This window comes from Polypterus senegalus, chromosome 17, assembly GCF_016835505.1.
Source record: "Polypterus senegalus isolate Bchr_013 chromosome 17, ASM1683550v1, whole genome shotgun sequence".
Taxonomy (NCBI): domain Eukaryota; kingdom Metazoa; phylum Chordata; class Cladistia; order Polypteriformes; family Polypteridae; genus Polypterus; species Polypterus senegalus.
In genome coordinates, this window is record NC_053170.1 from 82,655,757 (window position 1) to 82,679,929 (window position 24,173).

The window sequence follows — 24,173 nt, forward strand, 5'->3', positions numbered from 1 at the left end:
GTCAAAAGTCTGACCTCCTCAATGTGTTTACGAATCATTTGAAGAGTGCTGTTTGGTGAATTTCCGCCAAATTGATATTATTTCGTTTTTGTTACCTGGAATTGCAAGTGGCGTGTGTTTTGTTCGGAGCTCTTTACTTTAAATTGGACAAATCAGTAGCGTGTGCTAAGCAATTAAATAGTTAAATGCAAAACAGTAAGTTTAGAAATGAACGAGAATTTCATTTTTTAATAAATATTGTGTAATCACCTTGTTTTTTTTTTTGTCATATGATGACGCTTCCGGTACAGCCCAACGAATCACTTTTTCCGATGCCACTAGTAGTGACGTGAACCTCAGACCAGTTTAAGTTAAGAGATGGCACTGCGCTTGCCTACCTTTGGCTCCTGGGCGCGTTGCACAACCCTCTCAAACCCCGCCCCTTCCCTTCCCCTCCCCGCCGCAAGGCCCGCCAACAGTCGACGTCACTGCAGACATGACGGTTACCGTGTAGACGAGATGCTGCTTTGTCTGCGCAGAAATGCGCAGCTAAATGAAAGGACAGGTTTACACCTACTTATTGGAGTAACCACATACAAAAACCACTGCACGCCTGTCTGAAACGCACCAAGAAACGCTCTTCTTTTTAGGAAAATGCAACTCGATTAGTGTTTGTTTGGCTTGCTTCTATTGTTAAACGACGGGTTGTGAGTGGTCTGCGAAAGGAGCTGTGACGTTATATCCGGGATACGCCACTCGAACTCGGCAGCCAATGGAAGGAATTGGTCGGTTTAAATGTCCGAAGCCCGGAGACGAGCTTCAACTGATTCGAGCTTACCTGTTCTGACTTGAACGGACCGGACCGACAGTATGGGGACCCAGAAAGAGAGAGGTAAATTCTGGAGTGCAGTAAACTGGTGTCTACGTGTGCGGGTGTCTCTGACAACCTCAAACACTCTGTGTGAGGAGACGGTTGAACAAAAAGCATCACTAAAGGCATATAGTAACCGGGTCAGTAATTCAGCAGAACCGAGGCTTCAAATGGAGTGTAACATACAAATAGGGATGGGAGTAATGGGAGGACACCTTCCTTCACAGGGTCAATGAAGTGATATTGGTTTATGGAAAAGGAGGAAGCGGTGATCCATGTAGTTCCTGCTTTCTATGACACTAGGAAGAAGTGGAGCCGTTTTTGTTTTTGTTTGAACTTTTTTAACTAGGAGACGCACACCGTTTATTAACACAAGTAACAGCATGCACCCTATTTCCAGTACAGGTGAATGTTCTACTCGGTGAAGCGAAGTATTGTCCACTGTGGTCCCTCGTAGCTTGTATCCCTTACACAAGGATCAGTTCAGCACCTACTCGCCACCTCAGGAGTGCTCGGAGATTTGATGTGAATGTATTTATTTGCTATGCTTGTCCGCTGCTTGTTGTAGAAGAATTTGATGCCTCGTATTTTTTTTAAAACACTGTACATGCTGTTTATGATTTCTGTTATCGTCCTATTTCTATGCTTCTGAAACATTTTTTCCACGGCAAACCGAATTACCAGAAAAGCTGGAATACAGCCTGTGTCGTTTATATTTACCTGGTCGACACTAAAACAAAGCTCTTCCGCCACCTCTCACAAAGCCAATCGTGTCACCTGGGCTGTGGTATTTAAGAGTTGTCTCGATTTTCTTTTCTTGTAGTTTCACTTTAACAAGCGCTTGTATTATATGGCGCCACCTAGCCATAAAAACAAAAAGTTACATGAGCATAACCCTGTGGCTTCCAGCTTGATTATTTTTTTAGTACATTCAGTGTTGGGTGCATTGTTAATGCCATCCTACCATGCCTAAACATTTCAAAGGCTAACATTTCTAAAGTTAATGTTTAGATTTTTTATATTAAAGTATGTAAACTGTTGAGATAATATCTAGCATCTTCAGTACTTACAAAACAATTTTATATGTAGGATGTCAGTGCTAGCTGAGTTAAGTTTAAAGAAAATAAGTTAGTAATTTATTTTCTTTACAATAAATATGCTTTAGAGACAGCATATCTCGTAATAATTTTACCTTTTATATTATTTGCATGGCTATGGATATATACTGTGTGTATGTTTATATGTATGTACAGGTATATATGTGTGAGTAATATAGCTAGTTTTTATCCTTTTTTCTTTCACATTGTGATTCTTCAATTGCGTTTTACTGGGTTGTGTGTTTCCTTTTAGAGCCATACTTTGACAAAGGACCATTTAATTTTGAAAAGAGTTCTTTGTGTATGAAGTTGAATCTTTTGGCTTTGAAAAGTTTCCTAATATACAGAAAAAACAGAAATCTTGAATGCCTATTATGCTAACTAGCAGGATACTGACAGATCAAGATAACCTGAATTTAGGCTGTTATTGTATAGAGAGAGAGCCCTTTAAATTGGGAAACCATTGCCATTTCACAAATATAACGTCTGTCCATGGCTATTTATGGAAATTGTTACGGATCTAAATAAATAAAGGTTGTTTCTGAGATGCAGATTTATTTTTTTTTTTGGGGGGGAACCACAGTCCTTGATCGGCTGTAGGGATTTCGTTCAAAACCATCTTCCTAATTAGAAGAGAGTCCTTGCTGATGATGAAGCTTAGTTTTATATGGCTTGTTAGTGCTTTCATTCACCCTAGACAAATTTTACTTGCATTGTAGAGCAGGGGTCCTTAATTACAGTCTTAGAGGCCTGCAGGTTTTCACTTCAACCATTTTCTTAGTTAGAAATATAGAAATAAATATTTATTTGACTTAATTTTGGTTAACTCACTTGTTATAATCTGTCAATTATTAATTTAGTTTTAAACATCTGCATTATGTTTTCAATTGTTTCCTTAACCAGCCGCTGCTTAATAATGAAATGTCAATGACAAAGAATTTACCATGACAATGTATCATAAAGTACCTGTGTTATTAAAATGTTTGAAAAGAAATGAGAGAGAAAAGGGAAAGACTGTGAAGTGCAAACCTGTTCTGGTGCAGAAAAAGAACCTCTACAATGTGATATTTTTCTTGTATGAATAAAAAGTAGCAAAATCTATATTGTTAAACACCAATTTTCATCACCAGGAAGGACTGTCCAGTTAAATAAGAAACTGGTGGTAACAAAAACCTGTAGCCACTGAGGCTCTCCTAGACCATGAGTAAATACTTCTGCCCTGTTGTATTACTCTGAAGAACTGCTTTGACCCCTTTATTTTAAAAAGTGTAGGTACATTTGCAATTCTTTTTTGCCAAGCATTTAACTGTAAGAGCTAAGGGTGCACTGTAAAACTGAACTAAAACTAGAGTTTGGTTCTCTTTATATTGCCATCTTGTAAGCATCAATGCAGACAAGATGCTGATGTGATCCTGTTTTATTTGTGGTTTCCTTTTGCAGGTATGCAATTATGAATCTACCAGTACAATAACATGCAGTGAATACAATAGACTTGAGCATTCATATTTTTGATCCTCTTTCTCTGTATGTTTAGCATTCATTTACTCAGTAGTTGATGTGCTTGCTGCTTCCTAAGCAGCACTTCTTTTCTCAAACCCTAACGGCCCGCTTCTTTTCTTCTTTCATCGGCATCTTTTTGCGTTAAAAGTGATTAAGTCAGTGTTTGTGTTGCAGTTACTTAGTACCTTTTCCTTAATTTTTCATTTAAGCTGGCACTTGGGTGTTCAGTCTGCCTCAAGAATGATTTAAGATATAAAGAGGTAGGGGAAGTGATGGCGAAGGTGGTAGGGATAAGAACGGCACCTGTACACATGTACCGCATGGCAGCCCTGCTGGCTGCTGCCAAGGGTTGATTCTGCAATAAAAAAAATATATAAATAAAAATTAAAAAGAGGAATAACATTGATGTTAATCATCACCCCGAAAGCGGATAGTAGACATCATGTAGTGTTTGTGTACCAAATTTCAGGTCAATAAGTCAAACGGTATGCAAGCTACAGGTGATTTAAAATCCTGGACAGACAAGCGAACAGCCATGGTGGTGTATTATACATAAAGAAAAGAACATAATATTTAGGTGAATATAAGGTGCTCAGCCACTTGTAGCTTATCGTGTAATATATTCAAAATAATATTGAGTGAAGGTCTATAATTTCCAGATTCAACAAAGCTTCATCTCATAAAATATATAATTACAGATGGCTATGTGAAGAAATAACTAATTCAAAATATGCAGGTTATTTCTTGTCCATCTTTCATACTTTAGTACTGATTATGAGTTAAAGTCACTTGTAACATTATTTTAAGTCGGATGTCTATAGATTCTGTTTGTAGTAGCTTAAGGCAATTAAATAGTTCAGTATGGCCCTAGTGTGTGCTTGGTGTTTGTGTGTGTCCTGCGGTGGGTTGGCACCCTGCCCAGGATTGGTTCCTGCCTTGGGCCCTGTGTTGGCTGGGATTGGCTCCAGCAGACCCCCGTGACCCTGTAGTTAGGATTCAGCGGGTTTGAAAATGGATTGATGGATGGATATCAAGGATGCTGATACTCTACCGTCTTATGTAAATGCATCAGTAGTTATTTGGATTTTTTCTAGCACTGTTCTGTGCTAACTGAATAAGCGTTTACTCAATCAAAAATAAAAACCATGACTTTCTTGATATTTTAGTTTATAATTTAAAAACTGAATGAGAATCTGAAAATCTAATAACATCACATTAAAGTTCGAGAAATTCTGGAAAGAATGATACCAAACATATATATGTAGGTTTTAAAATAAGGCTGATTTTAAGCATGACCAAAAAGTCGCATAAAAACGTTGCACTTTTAGGCTTAGGATTTTATATATTAAAGCGTATTTGTGAGGCAAAATCTATTGTGTGCACAATATTTTATATATATATATATATATATATATATATATATATATATATATATATTGTGCACACAATAGATTTTGCCTCACAAATATGCTTTAATAGTTTAAGCTTTTCCTGTATATACATGTCCCACATTATGAGCTGTTATAGAACTGAGCCCCCCCTTATAACCTTTTTAATTGATTTGTTATGATCGATATATGTATTATCTTCACAGCAAAATGACTGAGTTTTAAACATCTTTTTTTTTTTTTTTTATTCTTTCAATAGTAGAATGCAACACTTGTATCATAAAATTGCATTATTGCTTTCTTTTCTAATGTACATTTTTTGCACAAGTCAACATGTTCTTTAAGTGCAATTTAAATTTCCCACCTTTTTTGCATCTTTCCAGTCCTTGTTTGGTACTTGATAAGCAACTTTGAAACCCTGTTCTTTATTATTACTGTGCCAAGTATCAATTTTTCAATACATGCAATAAGTTATTTGACCAGTGTGTGCATGTTAAATTATCATGCCATTAGTTTTTCAAGTCTAAAAAAATGTAATTGACCCAGATGTTACATGGTGTATCATTTTACAGTTATTCTTCTGCAATTTTCAAATATAGAGGATGTGTTCAATTGCTTTGAGACACTGAATTGCATTTCATATTTAAATGCCAAATTCCCTATGATTGTGACATTGGCTTAACAACATTTTTCTGATCATGGGATATGTGTGATGCAGTAATAAATAGGCTATGTTATTGTCTACTAACATAATTCAACTTTTTCATTTTGAAAGTTTAACATTTGGTTACCGTGTCCCCCTTGTATTATAACAATTGTTGCATCACACCACAGGAGAAAACAAAAAATGAAATTTATCTTAAAATTATTTTTTCTTTTTTAACTTGTAGATTTACAAGTAAGATCAAAAATGAAGACATTTGCTTTAATATTTGTCCTGCTTTGGAATCAAGATACCATTAATGTGGCTATTTTGTAAATTGCCTATTAGAGAACCACTGGTTAAGACTGGCTTCTTATATTAATACTTTAAAAATTTCATTCTGTCCTGATTTTTCCTGTTACTCTTGCTTACTTTTCTCTTTATTGGTGCCTCAATCACCTCTGTATAAATGACTAAGTGTAACTGTGATGTTCTTTAATCTTCCTTGGCTATATTTAGACATTGTTCTTTTTGTTTATTAATAAATAATTAAAATTAAATAAGAATCGTTTATTATTTATATTTAATTGAGCATTAGTTATAAATAATAGGTTGAATAAATTATGTTACTTTCCACAGCTCCTTCAGAATGGCTGCAAATGGCCAACAACCTACTGAGCAAATGTTGCATAAATCTGAAGTTGAGAACCATCCGAGATTGCAGTGCTAGTGTATTTGTTGCACTCTATGAAGCAATTTTAGGAGAACCGGTCCCTGGTAAGTGATCAGTAGATTTAAAAAAAAACTGGTTCTTCCGGGTATATTTTCTATTATCAGTTAAGGTAAGAATGCAATTATTTGCATTTTTTTTTTAATGTTGATCCTTTTGTCATTGTTGGCTGAAGCGCAAGTGTCACATCTGTCATCTTCTTAAATATTGGAAATATACACTGGAGGATTAAATAGCTCTAAATGACAGTGTCCAAAGGGTGGACTAGGAAATTAAGTGTCACAGACTATATTAACTTCTGTGTTGACACTCTTGTACTCTCAAAAATCATTTGCAAAAGTCCAAACAACACAACCTGCATTACCAAGTCTCCTGAATGAGAAGATGAGAGCTTTTAAATCTGGTGACAAGAGACTCTAAAGGATATAAAGAAAAAGCTGAGCAAAGAGAAGGAAGCTTACAAATCTATATTAGAAAACAGACATACTCAGAATAACATGAAACCTGTTTGGAATGGACTGGGAATAATTACTAGAGTGGTTTGACCAGTGAATGACCACTTCAGACTACAAGTATGGTCTGTCCATAACTGGTGACCAAGTGAGAAGAACAGGTGGGAATAGATGGAGTTTTTCCTCAAATGCTTAAGTCCTGTGCTGACCAACTTTCTTTTAACTGTTCAGTCTGTCACTAAGGCTCCAGAAAGTGCTGCTAGAGTAGAAAAAAATCTGTATTGTTCAAAATAAGGCAGGCTTCTCTTTAATATCTACAACTCAATGGCTGTTAAATCCCAGATCATGTAGACCTTCAAGAGGCTGGTCTTCAGCTGTATACTGTATGTCCTGTTGTGTAAGGTTACTTGGACCTACTGCAGGTTGCCTATTGAACGAAGATTGGAGTAGAAGATGCGCTTATCTATCTGGTCCACAAAGCTTATTCCTATGTGGACAAATGTGGCAGCACTATCAGGGTTATGTTTTTTTTTTTATTTCTCCAGGATATGTAGATGTATGACCCAATGATGTCCTGGATAATGGACCATCTATCCAGTAGATTGGTTTGTGGGCTCAAGAGCTGAGTCTTTGATATGGAGCACCACAAGGAACAGTCCTGTCCTCTTTTTCTCTTCACCCTGTACAGCTTGGGCTATAAAATCTAACACAAGCTTATGTCACTTGCCAGACATTCTCTGATAATTCTGCTCTAATGATTCACTGTGACTTTTAGCCAAGTCAGAAGTGTTGTTTTTTTTTTTGCAATTTGTTTGTTTAGTGGTTTATAATAATTATGTATTTCTTGAAGGTTCTTTAAAAAATACTGTAACTATCATCTGTAAGGATCGTCTGTCTGAACAAAATAGCTTGATGTTGATGTAATACAAACATAATTAGATATTTGTTAACGGAAGTGACAACATTCAGTGCCCACAGGCAGTACATCATTACAACATTCTGTTTACACGTTTAGTCATCCACATATGAAAGGACAACTGGTGAGTTCTGAGCCCTTAAGTGAAATGGCCTAGGTGTCATTAGGCAGTGAGGTGAAGAGGGGGAACGAGTACAGTCCTGTCATGCAGGTCATCCTATGAATGGGAGGAGAAAGCACAGAGAATGCAGTGGTATTAATGTAGTTTTCTATGCTTATGTATTGGCTAATTTGGTAAATGTGAGTGAAAACACATACTGTATTAGTTTTACATACTGTGTTAGTAAAAGTAATACTAATTAACGAAGTGTGACTCATTTGGAGGGATGGGACTACATAACAGCATGTAAGTGTGTGTGAATTGTGTATGAGGGAACAAATACAACATGCATATAGATGTTGTTTTGTTTCCTCATACACTGTACCTTGCACAGTGATTTCCATATTTGTATGCACATCAGTGCACTTTAAATAGGCATTCAATAGTTAGTTAGTTACCATTGATGTGCTTGTAGACATTCTGGTCCTTTTGATCCTCAGGATCTTTTTTTATGTCTTCGTAAATGTTTTCATTTTCTGTAGCTTGACGATGGAGCATTTTTATCAACATTAAGGCACAAGTTAACTGTGTTGGAGCAATTACATACTGAAGTGTATAATGACAGAGATTACATAAACCTAGTTTTCACTCTGATCCACAACTGTACATTAAAATGCATTTCAATGAGGAGACAAAACCTTTGAATTCTCACAAAGCAGAGCAAATATATATATTTAAACATTTCATGATTGCCATTTTTAAATCAAAGATAATCACCCATTTCTTTGCTGCAACATTTAATGACTCTTAAGGCATTAACTATTTAAAAAAGATTCTACTTTTTTTTTTTTTTAAAATGACGCATAGATTTAGTTTCATATTCCACTATTTCTTGGGCCAACCGTCTCTACTTTTTAAGTGTCTCTAATTGCCTTCCAATTTTGCAGAATTATTTTTACCTCTACATCTAGTTTGAATTTTACCATTAAGTGGTACAGTACTTTCAACAAACACTTTTTTACTTTTAATAATTCACTGTCCGTGGTTGTGTTTTATGAACGTTGTATCCTTTTGCGAGGAAGCAAAGTAGCAAGCTGAGTCACTGTGGTTGTTTAAGCATCTCTGGAACTAATGCTGCAGATCAGGTGCTAAAAATGTTTGACCAAGCGTTTAATGCTCCTTTTTATTCTCTCCACAATAAATTACATTATGTAAGTATGATAACAATTTAAAATCCCCACAAGAAAACAGTTATAAGAGATCAGTTGTACCTTCAGTAATTTAGTTGCTTAATGGTGAACTATAGCTCAGACAAGATTATAATTGACTAGATTGAGCTTTATATATCTTAGTTTTCAAAGTGTCTTTATTGGATGTTTTTCATATTATATGATATTTTTATTATTTACTTGTAAAGCTTGAAGTTGACATTATTTCCTCAGTGAAATGCCTTAGTGCAATTTAAAGCATACATCACATTATGTAATTATCGATGGATTAAGTGAATCAAAGCTTCTGACTGGTACACTGTATTGCTGCTTTTTTCATTTGTGTGACTTTAACATTTTATTTATTTTTTGCATAGAGCACACTGAGCTGCATTCAATATATGAAACGTGCTACATAAATACATTTATTATTGGTAAAGAAAACATAGTCTCTTATCCTAGTTTTTGTTGGCATTAACTAAAATATTTAGCCAGGAAGCATCTGCGTTTGACGTAGTGACTATACAACTGCTACTTTGACTGAGCTGGTAAAAGTAAGATTTTATGCAATGAGGAAACCGAGGTTCAAGTCCCAGATGCTCTGTACATGGAGGTTGTATGGGTTTGTTTTGTGTGCTTTGGTTTCCACCCACAACCCAGACTTGCAGGTTGAGTGGATTGATGTTGCTAAATTGGCCTGTAGTATGATCAAACACACACACACACAAAAACAACCGTTTCAATGAGCTGGTGCCCTGTTCTGGAATTGTTCCTGCTTTAGTGGAATAGTCTCCAATTACCAAGTGACCCTGACCTGGATAAGCCGGATAGACTACGGACGGACGGACGGACGGACGAATAAATGAATCAATATAATTTTGTGAGCTATGCCAGACTGTTAGATGTATTTTAATGAGAAAAGACCGAATGTTTAAGTCCACTCTGCTATGTGGTTCCAAACCCAGATCATTTTACCCCAAAGTGTTTTGATTTATAGTTTGTCGATCCTGTCTTTTTTTTAAAATTTTTTATATATATATATATATATATATATATAAATCCTACCTTTTTATATTTGTATCCTCCCACACCTTTTGCTAGCTTGTCAAATTTATTATGTGTTCAAGGTACATAAACTGTTTTGTCTCTTTTGCCTCTATACAGATTACATTGCTGTTCCTAGAAGCCAGGAAGATGATTCCCACAATGTGCAGTCTGTGATTGACTCCCTTGCACTGGACTACCTGCAGATCAGTTTATCACACATCACAGGTAATTTTTTCTTCTTGCTTCAGTTAATACTGTTTCTTGTGTGCATTAATCTAGAAAGTGCTAACAGATCTCAGAACTTGAGTTTATTGTTGTCATACTGTATGTGGAAGTTTAATTTCTATGTCAAATACTTCTGTTTTATGCATAGATACTTACTCCTTCCATAAAACTGACCAGTGGCAATATTGACAAACACAGTAACATTCGCTTCAAGCAGGGCTGTGCAGAGAAATTTTTATTGGGACTACTATTTAAAGGCTTGCTTAACTGCAATTTCAGCCCAATGCAACAAAGAATCAAGTGTAGTCCGTAAACTGCCTCACTCTATGATTATTTCTGATTTGTTCTAAATCACTTTCAAAATGAATCAGTGGTTTGATGCATGATTTGGTTAAACGTCTTTGTCACAATATGTTGTATTTGAAGTCTGTCTGTTACCCCCAACTCCAATTGCTCAATTGGCTACATTTAACCCTAGTGTTAGCACTCTCTAATGTCTTTTTGAATAGGGTTCCTGTATATCTGTCTTTGTTTTTCCCATTTTCTCTTCAGCATTTTTAGATACATGCATGAGAGGTTTGTAAAATAAGTTTGTAATAATATTGCAAAGGTATTTGTGAAGTTTGTGTGCATCCACTCTATTCTATTAGCTCCTTAAGTACAGCATACAGTATTTTTACCACAGTGAAAAAAGTGAAAGAGGAGACGTTGTGTTGCTTCTAATTTTAGATATTTATATTCATCAGTATACTTTGTGAATTTTACTTGCACTGCTGATGTTATCAGTTTTGTTTAATTGAAAAAGAAGGAATTACTGGTTTCCCCTCTTTAGCTGTTTTAAACGTAACTGAACAGAAATGTACCAAAGGTAGTGTGGTTTCTGCCTTCATAAATGCACAGTGAAACAACTAGTGATTCACTGTAAAGCACCTCTATTTTCAAGGACACAACTTGTGAAACCTTTTTCATATTACCAATAACCCAAATTAGTTAATTCAAGTGCCGGTCCACCTCTCTTTTTGATTTGAATCAAGTAAATATCACGAGTTTTAACTGAGCTTTAACAAATCACTAAATGAAAAGTACAGATTTAATGTTATAAAGAAAGCATTCACTTTTAACAATTAATTCAATTTAGCGTCATAGTCGAATGACTACATAGCACTATGGACAATACTGGAAACATCTCTGGGAGGATGCCAGCCTATCATAGGGTTCATACACTTAGAATCACTTGTAGGCTTTTGGACCATGCAGACACTGAGAAGATGGGCAAACTATACTCGAACAAGGACCAAGCACAAGATTTGAAGCCAGGATGCTAAGTCTTTATGAGGACAACACTAACCACTGTGGCACTATGCTGCTTATTCACAGTTAACTTTTTGAATTGCACAATGGCAGTCCTAGAACAAGGGATGTGCTGCAAAGAAGTTGCTAAGTGATATACAGATTTACTTTTTGTGGAAATAGCCTAAAATTAACTAGGGCTAGAAATACCAAAAAAGACATGTCTGATGCAGTTGTATCTATTTTAGGAGAGAACATTGTTCGGGGAGACAAAGAGTCTATTAGGAACTTGCTGGAGATATTTGATGGCTTGCTGGAGTACTTAACAGAGGAGATCAGTGATGCTTCCTCTGAAGAAGAAGGTGAGTTGGCCTTGAAAAGGGTGCCCTAGGCAGACTTTCTTAATTGGAGAAAGGAAAGCCAATGCCAATTGTTATAAAATGATCTGCTTTTTACACATGAAAGCATAGCTTGATGGTGGTGTTCTTTTGCAGAGGGGGAGAGAAAGGAGAAAGAACACAATAGGAATAAACCCCCAGAGGAAAAAGAAGTGCAAGGAGAGCTACAAACAAAAGGACCAACCCTCTCAAAGTAGGACCCAAATCTCAATTTGCAAAATTAATGGCTTTGTGGGTTCTGAGTTGACTAAACCATTCAGAGTAATGGCAGGGGTCTGGGCTCTATACCTGGAAGCACATTGTGTACTTCATTTTCTTTTTTGGCATGTGATCTGAAGGGGCTGTGGATGTTGCTCTTCTGCTTCTTTATTGCACATTTTACAAGTCAGCCCAGAGATTGAAGTGCAGATTTGCACCACTCTTCTGCCTCAATCATGTTCAGAGGGTGTGAATGTCTGTGTTTTCACCTGTTCCCATTTCTTGTCGCATCTTACTTGCCATGCTTGTTGATGAAACCTCTCCCATTTCTCTAGCTCCCCTTTGCAATGTTCAGATGAGGATGGATCAGACTCCACCGTTGAGCTGATTAAACTAGGTGACACTGCTGGTAAGTTTTCCATCCTGCCACATCTCTTTACATTATTGGGCAACTTAAATCTGTTATTATGAGGGCACAGTCATACAGTTACATTGCATATGGTAGATTTTACTGTTAGAAACATGAAACTACAGTTTTTTCTATATATATATATAATTAATATATATATAAAACACTGCTCAAAAAATTAAAGGAACACTTTGAAAACACATCAGATCTCAATGGGAAAAAGAAATCCTCCTGGATATCTATACTGATATAGACTGGGTAATGTGTTAGGAACGAAAGGATGCCACATTGTTTGATGAAAATGATCAAACTACAGAGCCCTGAATTCAAAGACGCCCCAAAAATCAGAGTGAAAAAATTATGTGGCAGGCTAGTCCATTTTGCCAAAATTAAATTGCAGCAACTCAAAATTGTACGCAGCACTTTGTATGGCCCCTGTGTTCTTGTATACATGCCTGACAACATCGGTGCATGCTTCTAATGAGATGACAGATTGTGTTGTGGGGGATCTCCTCCCAGATCTGGACCAGGGCATCACTGAGCTCCTGGACAGTCTGAGGTGCAACCTGGTGGCATTGGATGGACCAAAACATAATGTTCCAGAGGTGTTCTATTGGATTTAGGTCAGGAAAGTGTGGTGGCCAGTCAATGGTATCAATTCCTTCATCCTCCAGGAACTGCCTGCATACTCTCACCACATGAGGCCAGGAATTGTCGTGCACCAGGAGCCACTGTACCAGCATAGGGTCTGACAATGGGTCCAAGGATTTCATCCTGATACCTAATGGCAGCCAAGGTGCCTTTGTCAAGCCTGTAGCGGTCAGTGTGACCCTCCATGGATATGCCTCCCCAGACAATCATTAACCCACCACCAAACTGCTCATGCTGAATGATGTTACAGGCAGCATAATGTTCTCCATGGCTTCTCCAGACCCTTTCACTTCTGTCACGTGCTCAGGGTGAACCTGCTCTCATCTGTAAAAAGCACAGGGCACCAGTGGTGCATCTGCCAATTCTGGTATTCTATGGCGAATGCCAATCGAGCTGCATGCTGCTGGGCAGTGAGCTCAGGGCCTATTAGAGGACATGGGGCCCTTGGGTCACCCTCATGAAGTCTTTCTGGTTGTTTGGTCAGAGACATTCACACCAGTGGCCTGCTGGAGGTCATTTTGTAGGGCTCTGGCAGTGCTCATCCTGTTCCTCCTTGCCCAAAGGAGCAGATACTGGTCCTGCTGATGGGTTATGGACCTTCTATGGCCCTCTCCAGCTCTCCTAGAGTAACTGCTTGTCTCCTAGAATCTCCTCCATGCCCTTGAGACTGTGCAGGAGACACAGCAAACCTTCTGGCAATGACACGTATTGATGTGCCATCCTGGAGAAGTTGGACTACCTGTGCAACCTCTTTAGGGTCCAGGTATCGCCTCATGCTACCAGTAGTGACACTGACTGTAGCCAAATGCAAAACTAGTGAAGAAACAGTCAGAAAAATGTTAGTGGCCTCCACCTGTTAAACCATTCCTGTTTTGGGGGTCATCTCATTGTTGCCCCTCTAGTGCATCTGTTGTTAATTTCATTAACACCACAGCAGCTGAAACTGATTAACAACCCCCTCTGCTACTTAACTGACCAGATTAATATCCCATAAGTTTCATTGACTTTATGCTATACTCTGATTAGATTGAAGTGTTCCTTTAATTCTTTTGAGCTATATATATATATATATATATATATATATATATATATATATATATATATATATATATATATATATATATATATATATATATATATATATATATATATATATATATATATATATATATATATATATATATATATATATATATATATATATATATATATATATATATATATATATATATATATATATATATATATAATATATTTTTTTTTTTTTTTGGTCTATTGAAGTTAGGGAATCAATTGAAGGTGTAGCCAGGAATTAATTCCAGTTTGGGATGAGAAAGTCCTGTGATCAGTCAGATCAGTTTACTGTTGTAAAATATGTTTTGTACAGTCTACAAACCCAGATCTACCAAACTCAAACCGCCACTCCATTCCTCCTCCCCACCACCAACTACACCTACTGTATAAGGTGCACAAATTGTTTTGCCAATCAAAATAGAGGCAATATAAAGTACAAAACCTTTTAATTTCAAGGGTTTTTTGTTTGTCTTTACCCTTTTGACAAGAATCCTTGAATGAGTGTCCTTAATGTTAAGGCAGAGTGAGAAATGATGGGAAGTACAGAAATGAAAGATTAAATACATTTTTAGTTCAAGTAAGGACAAATTGGATACACTCTGTCTTTTACTTTAATATATATCTAAATTACATCTTAGTTGCACGGACATTCAAAAAATATTTAAACAGTTTCTGTTTATGTAGTTACCAATCTCCCTATAACTTTAATATGTAAATAATATGAGGGAGTGTGCTCATTCAAAACATGGACAAACGTTTATCAGCATAGAATGAAACATGACTTAAAATGAAGATAATGTACACACTATGGTTTTAAAAGAAGTCCATTTCATATTACAAGACTTTTCCAGCGATTTTTCAGTTACTGACTTCATTTACGTAATCTTGGCAAATCAGAAGCAGTCATGGTACACCATCATAGAAATTAGATGTGTAGTTGGACATACCTAGTGACTAGGTCTAACCAGGCTGTATCTTGCCCTGAAAAAATCAATCCTGTTTAAATGTGTCATAAGTCATATAAGCAGGCTATATGTGTGCAAGGGTTAAAAAGATTTGCAAGGTCCAAAATACTTGCTTTCCTTATTCCTTGTAGATGTGTTATGTATATTGTACTTCCTGATAAATGCTCATTTGTTGTCAGTTTTTACACAAAAATACAAGCCCACCCATGTAATTTGGATACTGTCAGGGTGAGTTGCAGACTAGTTGAACTGCGTCACTGAGGATGTTGGACTATACATCTTGTTACGGGATCGCACAGCATCTGCTCCCAACTTTCTAAGATAATGTAAACAAAGCCTGCCATTAAAAACTGTGGCAAAAATGTATACTGTAACGTGAAAGGGCCTTAATATGTAAGTATGTATATATTTCACTTTTGCCAAAGGATGGGTATAAGGACCACCACCAATGCAGTTTGAAGACTGTACTTTCTCATCTGATAGCACACTTCTTCAACAGTGAACTTCACGACCAGAGAAAATTTAAAATGTCTCTATCTCACCTAGTAGAGGAGCACAAATTCTAGGAAACATTTCCATGTTTAGCAGAGTAAATGACCGGTAATCTGGAAAAGGCCCGCACTTACCCCTAGTGTACTGCCAATCCAGTGGAATTAGAAGCTTTAATTTGCTCTTTCCAGGTGCTTTGGCTACAGCCACATTCCAAAATCCTATGATTTGCAATGTTTGTTGCATATATGAGTAAAATGGCAAAGCCATATGGTGAGCTTTGATGATAAAGGTTAGAAGGATGAAGACTGAAGGCAAATATGAATAATGTTGCTAAGCATTATAAAAGAAACTGATTTGTACATGCATGACAAAACGGTTCTTTAAACGTTCCTACTGGCTAGGACATCCTATTATAAACAAGAGGTTTGTGAGTTCACTTAAAACCACTGAATTACTTCTTGAACCTGAGCAAGACATTCTGCACTTGTGATTTGTACAGCATTTAGGGAAATGTGTGTGTGACTGTATTTATAAGTTTTATTTTTAATATTACTATGTATTTTATGTATAAAATGTACTATATCATTTACACACTGTCATCAGTAAGGCTTCGTCCTTATTTTACCAGCATGTTCTGAATGTCCTCCACTTTGGAATAAAAGTGATTTAATTCCAAAATTTCCTGAAAAAAAAAAAATAAATAAACATTGTACTACAAAAATTAGTCTGAGACTCTGAGAGCAGGTAGGTAAAACAAACTCAACTTGAATGTAGTTAGTAAGAAATTTGATGTTAATTCCATATGTTGCTCAAATGACTTTGTGTCCACACTCTCACTAGTTTTGTAGATTTTTAGATTCCATTTTCTAGCAGTTTGATCCTGCTATAAATTATGATCAAAAATCTACAATTGGACTCAACCCAACAACCCCTTGACATGCCGAGTGCAGTAAGTCGTGTCATATTTTTAATGTCATACTAAAGGATGTGAATTTATCCATTGAGGAGAAAAAAAAAGGTATAAAGAATGTTCATGGTTGAGCTTTAATGTGCATTTTTTTTCCCTCTTCAGACATATTGTGCTCTTGTACTCAAAAAAAATATTCTAAACACCACAATTTTGTATTTAATTATTAACTAAGCAAAGCTGATGTTACTTAAGGTCATGTGTTGCGTGGTGGTTGAACACGCTAGTAAAGATTTCACTGTACTCTGCACACACGACAGTCCTACTACTCTGTGTGTGTCTGTGTTTGCTTGTTTTGTTTTTTCTTTTCCCTTTTGCTAGCAGTTTATTAGACCAGGTCACAAATATTATTATTAAAATCCTGATTGATCGTGTCTGCCATGTATTGATTTGTAGCATACTGTATATTATGGTACTAGTTGTTGATCGGAACATTTTACTGGTGATAGTTGTCAGTTTGGGGCGATTCAGGAATGTCCCTTCAAGTGCATGTATCAGCAATGCATATAAACGTTTTCTGTTCATTTAGATCTAAAGATTAAAAACCTGTAATACCATCAAAGTAATAACTTAGGACGTATACCATTGTCATGCTGGTTCTGTAGCTGTTCTAAATTTTTCATAATGATTGGCTTCAGATTCATTTTCCTTGTGAGGTGTCTTTTATGCAGTTTGCAGGTGTTCCCTGTGTTTGTGGAAAAATTCAAAATGCTATCTAAACATTTGTAGTTGGGTGGACTGGCAACTTTAAATTGGCCCAGTATGAGTTCAATATGATTGATGGCTGTAATCTTTGGTTGGTGGTACAAGATTTACATTTATAAGAAATTGTATTTTTTTCCTCTGCCATTAAGTGCTTAATTCGGTTTGCTCTCTTTAATTGTATTTGACCACTGATAATTAATGATGAGTTGAGCGAACACCAGTACAGACCATACAGAATGATAAAGAACAGCTATTTCACTGTTACTCAAGTCTGTGCTTATTAGAAAATAATAGCATAAATAACCTTAACATTTAAAAAGAGCAAAATATTAAAATGCAAATAGAATGATTTCTTACCCATTTAACTCTCAAATTCTTGATTAATTCTAGATATATTTAGCATGTCCATTTCTAGACCGATGACAAAATAACCAAACTTGAATTTATAGCTTGCTTGATAAAGGTGGGAGTAAAGTAAAAACAGAAGCTGGGTGGGATGAAAGCCTGCAGCCACAGGGGACTGACTCCCAGCGTTGAACATGGGATCCACTGTGTTATGAGTATTCTAATTTCTAAAACACTAATTGCAGTTTTAGAATGTAATCCTCTCAGTGTGAAACACTGGAATTTAGCCAGATGGCACATTTAGCTACTGTAGAAATGATGTGGACTTTGACCACTAAAGGTAACTCAGATGGCTTTGTAGCACATTAAATGTGTATAAAATAAAGTGGCAGCATTTGTTTATAGAACACGGATTACTCACAAACTGGACTTATTGTTCCAACACATCCCACGGTTGCTCGATTGGATTGAGATCTGGGGAAGTTGGAGGCCAGTGCAGAAACTTCAACTCATCATTATAGTCCTCAGACTATTCACATACAACAACAACAACAACAACATTTATTTATATAACACATTTTCATACAAACAGTAGCTCAAAGTGCTTTACATAATAAAGAATAGAAAAATAAAAGACACAATAAGAAAACAAAATAAATCAACATTAAGTAACATCGAATAAGAGTAAGGTTCAATGGCCAGGGGGGACAGAAAAAACAAAAAAACTCCAGACGGCTGGAGAAAAAATAAAATCTGTAGGGATTGCAGACCATGAGAACGCCCAGTTCCCCTCTGGGCATTCTACCTAACATAAATGAAACAGTCCTCTTTGGATTTAGGGTTCTCACGGAAGGGCTTAATGATGATGATGGTCACGTAGACTTCTGCCTTTTAATCCATCCATCATTGTTGGAGCATCATGAAGCTTTGAGTAGGTGGGGGTGGCGCAGGCCACCACCACAAAGAAACCGGAAAAAGAAACAGAAGAGAGAGTAGGGGTCAGTACGGATTTTAGAGCCACCATGAATAGTTATTATGATGAATTGAACATATAGAGTATCAGGATTAAGTTAAATTAAGTTAAATTGAAGTTATAAAAAGGCCTTGTTAAAGTAATGTGCTTTCAGCAGTGTTTTAAAGTGCTCTACTGTATCAGCCTGGTGAATTCCTATTGGCAGGCTATTCCAGATTTTAGGTGCATAGCAGCAGAAGGCCAAACGCCTCACTCACCAGTTTTGTTCTTGGAATTCTAAGGAGATACTCATTTGACATACAATACAGAGTGCATTATCCTGCTGAAAGATACCATTACTTGGTCTGTTCAGGTAGGAGGTATGCATCAAGTAAATTTCCACATGTATTTCCGGACCCAGGGTGTCCTAGTAGAACACTGGCCAAAGAATCGCACTCCTGCACTGGCTTGTCGTCTTTCTATACTAGATCCTGATGCCATTTCTTTCCCAGATAGATGATGTACGCACGCTGTCCACATGATGCAACAGAAAATAGGATTCGTCAGACCAGATGACCTTCTTTTATTAATCCAAGGTCCAGTTCTGCCTCTGTGCCTATTGTAGGCATTTTCTGTAGTGAACAGAGATTAGCATGAGCACTCTGACTGGTCTGCAGCTCTACATCCCCATCCACAGCAGAGTTTGATGCGCTATGTGTCATGACAAAATACTCCCATAACCTTTGTTAAAGTTTTCTGTGATTAGTGGCACAGTAGCCATTCATTTGGTTCTTACCAGATGTGATAGCCTTTGCTGACCTCTTGCATCAATGAGTCTTGGACGTCTAACACCCAGTCAATAGCCCCCCCCAGCTCCTCCCAAACCCCCCACCCCGAACACTCTCAGTAGGCACCAACCACAGCTAACTGTGAGCACCGTTTCAGAAATGTTCTAACCCAGTTGTCTGGCCCTTATCAAGGTAAATTCAAATCAACACCAGTTCAAGTCACTTGCATCCATGAACTATACATACTATAAAAAGAAAGTGAATAATTGCAAAAAATGTAAACTTAACACAATTTTAACGAAAAGTATTGATAACATGGAGGAGCGGCAACAACATGCGTGCGCCAGTGTCCCCTCCACATTCAGGTCTACTACTAGTCATTCATGTTGACCACAAGTCTGTAATGTCAGCTTACCATCTAATAATATATCCGTGACCTTTGCATGTGCCATTGATACAAGAGCGTCAATGTCATTCATTTCATATGAGAGTGGGCATAATGTTTTGGCTCAACAGTGTTTTTCCACAAATTTTATGAGAGGACAGTTTTTTTTTTTTTTAAACAAAGCCACAATTCTGAAGTTTTGCTGCATCTTAATTTATCTCATGAAAATACAATACCATTTTTTTTTTGTATAGCCCAAAATCACACAAGAAGTGCTACAATAGGCTTTAACAGGCCCTGCCTCTTGACAGCCCCCCAGCCTTGACTCTCTAAGAAGACAAGGAAAAACTCCCAAAAGAAAACCCTTGTAGGGAAAAAATGGAAGAAACCTAGGGAAAGGCAGTTCAAAAAGAGACCCCTTTCCAGGTAGGTTGGGCTTGCAGTGCGTGTCAAAAAGAAGGGTGTCAATACACAGATCAGAACAAATCCTCAAATTGGTATAAAAATAAAAATTTTACAAGTACGGAGCAGAATTTAACAGTAGATGATATCACATAATGTGATTTGGATTTGGTTAGAGTCCTGGAGACCTCATCCATCAAGCTGCCTCCCCCATTTGGCCATTCCACAGCTGAAATATTGCTTGGCCAGCCAATTCGATGAAAGGAAAGGACCCCTCTACCCCACAATTCCTGTGATCCTCCATCAGGGATGACTTTAATAAGGCAGGCAAAACAACTTGGCAGGTGGGCTGTGGCACCGAGTGCCACATTTGAGTACCAAGAAGAGAAACAGAATGTGTGCTTTGTGGTGAAATGCTGTTGTTGCACATCAAGAAAGGTATTCTATCACTATTAAAAATGGCACACAAATCAACTTAACATATGCTGTGGGTCATATGCCCTTGAAACCAACCTATCTGAGCTCTATTGCAGTGGCTTGTAAATATTGACATGGGGGAGTGGGGAATAAGACTAGTTCAACTTATCATTGGCCCAGTATGTGGTGTGAAGGTGTGTCACATACTCTTATTGTGGGCTGCTTTCTAACACAAGTATTTTATTGTGCACTTTTAACTACTGGGACATGTAGTACTCGCTTCATTTTAATGCAGCATAGTTTGCTTATCCATGGGGAATACTTAATTTTTTAAACAAGTATTGGGCGGCCTGACACACTAGTGCGCTCTTCACATCCTCTGGTGTTGAACTAAATGACTAAAACACTCCATCTGAGTTTTTTTACTGGTTCTCCTTCTCTCATTTCCTTTTAGCTAGAGTAAACAGAAGCCTTGGAGTGACACCTTGCCCCAGAGTGGGCACATGGATGGAGGAGAATGATGATGAGAACAGGCCCTCTACTTCTGGCTTGGGTGCTGTAAAGGCACGAGGTGAGATGCAGATGCATGTGTTTTCTTCAGTAGATTTGCCTGGGGAGTTGGGGGAGAAGACGACTTTCTGATATAACCTGGCAATAGGGCTCAAAAAACAGTTAAGCCACCCGTTTCGTGGCATACATAAAGGTGCTATTGTAGTCCAGTGTGCCAGTTTACGGGTAACTTGTCTGTGTTTGGAGCCCAGTAGCCAGGTTAAGTTACCTATTTAATGGCATACTGCAGTACAGCTGCACCTTTAATCTATGTGTGCCTCTTATGCAAGAGATCAGTTAATTTTTATTACATGTCTTTTCTTGAACAGTGGATGGCATGGTCTCATCTAACCAGCTGGAGTCCTGTAGCACTACACAGTCCAGAGTCAAGCATGTGGAAAGGCCAGTTTGTCAGGCCATACCTTTGCAACCTCCATACCAGCCTACCCAAACCAGAGCAGAGCCTTTGGCGGACCATATGTTACGAGGACCAAAGCAGACCAATTCGGCCTTCTTGTATGAGCACAGGAGCACTTTACCGGATCAAACTGTAAGAAATATTTGTATGGCATGGTCTTAGTTTAACAGCAGTAGCTACCCAATTAAGCAAGGGGGCTTTTTATACTGCAAAGAAAAATTGCTGCATGATAGCCAATGGACACCTCTTTCAATTGGACTAGACACATCTAATGCCAGACTATTAGATTTTCCTGTAAGTATCTAAACTCCTCTTTTTTTTTTTTTATTTCTTATTTCATAAGATTCCTGAAATGCAAAGATCCTTGTCTCCTCCAGTATATGCCAATGAGGGCCCTTCAGCTCCTTTTCCAGGTAGTCCATTTTATTTATTTTAATTGTGAGCGAATCAACAATTCCATATTGCACATGAGCATCTGCTGATTTTTCCATCATCTAAAGTTTGCCTTCCTCCTAGTTATCTCCATGTTTAAGTAAGTAAGTCCTCCTTCTTTAGAACATTTTACTCATTACAGCTCTTTACTGTCCTGTTTTCAGCTCATGAGGAGACAAAAAGAAGCCAGTTTAAGGAGCAGGATGCTAGTCCGCCAGTAAAGGTGTGGTTTCATTTTTTATTTTTTTTTTATTTTATCAATTTTAATCAAAGTAAAAGCAAATAACAATCCATATAATCAAATCAAACTTAACAAAACCAAATTTCACCTCCCCCAAAAATGAAGGAGAAGAAAGCCAATCAACAAAGCAAATCTTTGGAGCAGCAAGGAATGAAGATTATCCTTTTCCCTAATATAGAATCTTATTCTAAATGTTACTGATTAGATCCAATCATATTTTTTTAAAAAAAAGTTTGAACAGATCCCCTCAGTGAGAATTAGATTTTTAATAATCACAGATAGTATAGGACATCAGTTACCCTCGGACTTAAAAGTGGTGGGTTGGGATTCTTCCAGCTGAGCAAGATAAGTCTACATGCTAGTAATGAGGTAAAGGCAATTACAATTTGTTTGTCCTTCTCTACTTTAAGCCCATCTGGGAGTCCACCAAACACAACTGTTAACGGGTTAGGAGTAATTGTGACACACAGGCTGTCTGAAAGGCATTTAGAGATGTTTGTTCAAAGTGATACTTGCCATATATACTTGCGGATAAGTTCTTCCACAGATAAGTCGGGAGTTGATTTTAACGTATAATTTCTGGTATTTTATAATGTCAGTCATATAAGTCAAATGTGGAAAACTCACAATATTGGTCCAAGAGATTATGATATGCTAACACCCACCTGAGAGAGTAACCATGGAACACACAGCCTGTTTTTGTATGTGGGTGTGGCGATGCGGTGCGTCAGCGTGTACTCCTAATCTCTCTCTCTCTCTCTCTCTCAATACCCCAACTATTCTGAAGTGACATTTGCACTGATTTGTGTTTTTTTGTATCTCATACACCTTTATTGTAAGAGCATCCCTAATCTACGATGGAGCGTTCGAGCAGAAGAATATTAAGCTGGTTTTAAATTAAACGTCGTTGAAGTAGCGAAAGAAATGGGTAACTGTGCTGCTGCAACAGACTTTGATGCGGCTGAGAAACTGATGGGAAATTGGAGGAGGCAAGAAGATGTTACAAAAAAATTAAGCGTCTCATTTTTGGGCGTATAAGTCGGTGTCTGATTTTTATGATCAATTTTTCGGGTTTCAAGACCTGACTTATGCGCGAGTATATACAGTATTTGGTTTATGCCCAAAACATGTGGCTCAGTGAGGCTGGAGCTAGATTGCAACATTTATAGGTTAACTCTTGCCCTGGAAACATTTTGGATAGTTAGAATCTTCTATCGAGCACATTTTTCTCGATTAAAAGTTTAGTAATTGAATTCTTTCCACATATGGAGCTAGAGAGAATTTTGTGCATGGCTGCCTTCAACTACTTTTCTGAAATGTTAAGTGAAAGATCCTTTCCCCATTGTGCCCTGGGATCTTTGAAAGGAAGCTGCTTTAAAATGTTTTTATAAATTGTGGAGATGCTAGCTGAGTCTTCAAGACTGATCAGTATTTCTTCTGGAATAGAAATACTGTAGGTGGAAGGTGAGCAAAATTTGGGCAGGTTCCATTAAGCAAATTTTCTAGCTTGAAAGTAGTCGAAAAATTGTGTTGACGAGAAGTTAAATTTGAAGCTTCATTGCTCATACGATGCAAAAAGATTATCGATGTACAATGTTTTAATCCTACCCTTTTTTCCAAGCATTAATTACTGTGTATGTCTGAGAGGGTGGAAAAGAAAGGTTGTCATGTAGATGTGCAACAGGTAAGAGCGTCACTGTCTTAAAGTGCTTCCTACATTGGTTCCATAATCCGAGTGATTGAAGAGCAATTGGATTACTAGTGTATTGAGAATAATTTGTATTTACCGAGGCACAGAGTAGGGAATATAAAAAGGACTGCAAGATTTTAATTCTATAGCAGACCAGGCTTGTGTCTATTCATCAATTTGTGTCGCTGTCCAGGTCTGTTATGGCCTGTATATTTGCCGCTCAGTAATAAAATTTGAAAGTTAGGTAGT

At 37.3% G+C, this 24,173-nt stretch overlaps 1 protein-coding gene across 2 annotated transcripts in view; it reads left to right on the top strand.

The window, feature by feature from the left end:
• Positions 1-461: 461 nt before the first annotated feature.
• LOC120518031 (centrosomal protein of 95 kDa-like) overlaps positions 462-24,173 on the top strand; it is a 29,312-nt gene continuing 5,600 nt past the window's right edge. The window contains exons 1-11 of one of the 2 annotated variants that reach the window (XM_039740584.1): positions 462-871; positions 3,078-3,215; positions 6,118-6,255; positions 10,049-10,156; positions 11,695-11,808; positions 11,941-12,037; positions 12,378-12,451; positions 21,049-21,165; positions 21,473-21,693; positions 21,905-21,974; positions 22,158-22,216. In XM_039740584.1, coding sequence (XP_039596518.1) covers positions 6,138-6,255; positions 10,049-10,156; positions 11,695-11,808; positions 11,941-12,037; positions 12,378-12,451; positions 21,049-21,165; positions 21,473-21,693; positions 21,905-21,974; positions 22,158-22,216 — 978 coding nt within the window. In that variant the 5' untranslated portion in view covers positions 462-871; positions 3,078-3,215; positions 6,118-6,137. The remainder of the gene's footprint in view (positions 872-3,077; positions 3,216-6,117; positions 6,256-10,048; positions 10,157-11,694; positions 11,809-11,940; positions 12,038-12,377; positions 12,452-21,048; positions 21,166-21,472; positions 21,694-21,904; positions 21,975-22,157; positions 22,217-24,173) is intronic. The other variant, XM_039740583.1, reaches the window with a different exon arrangement.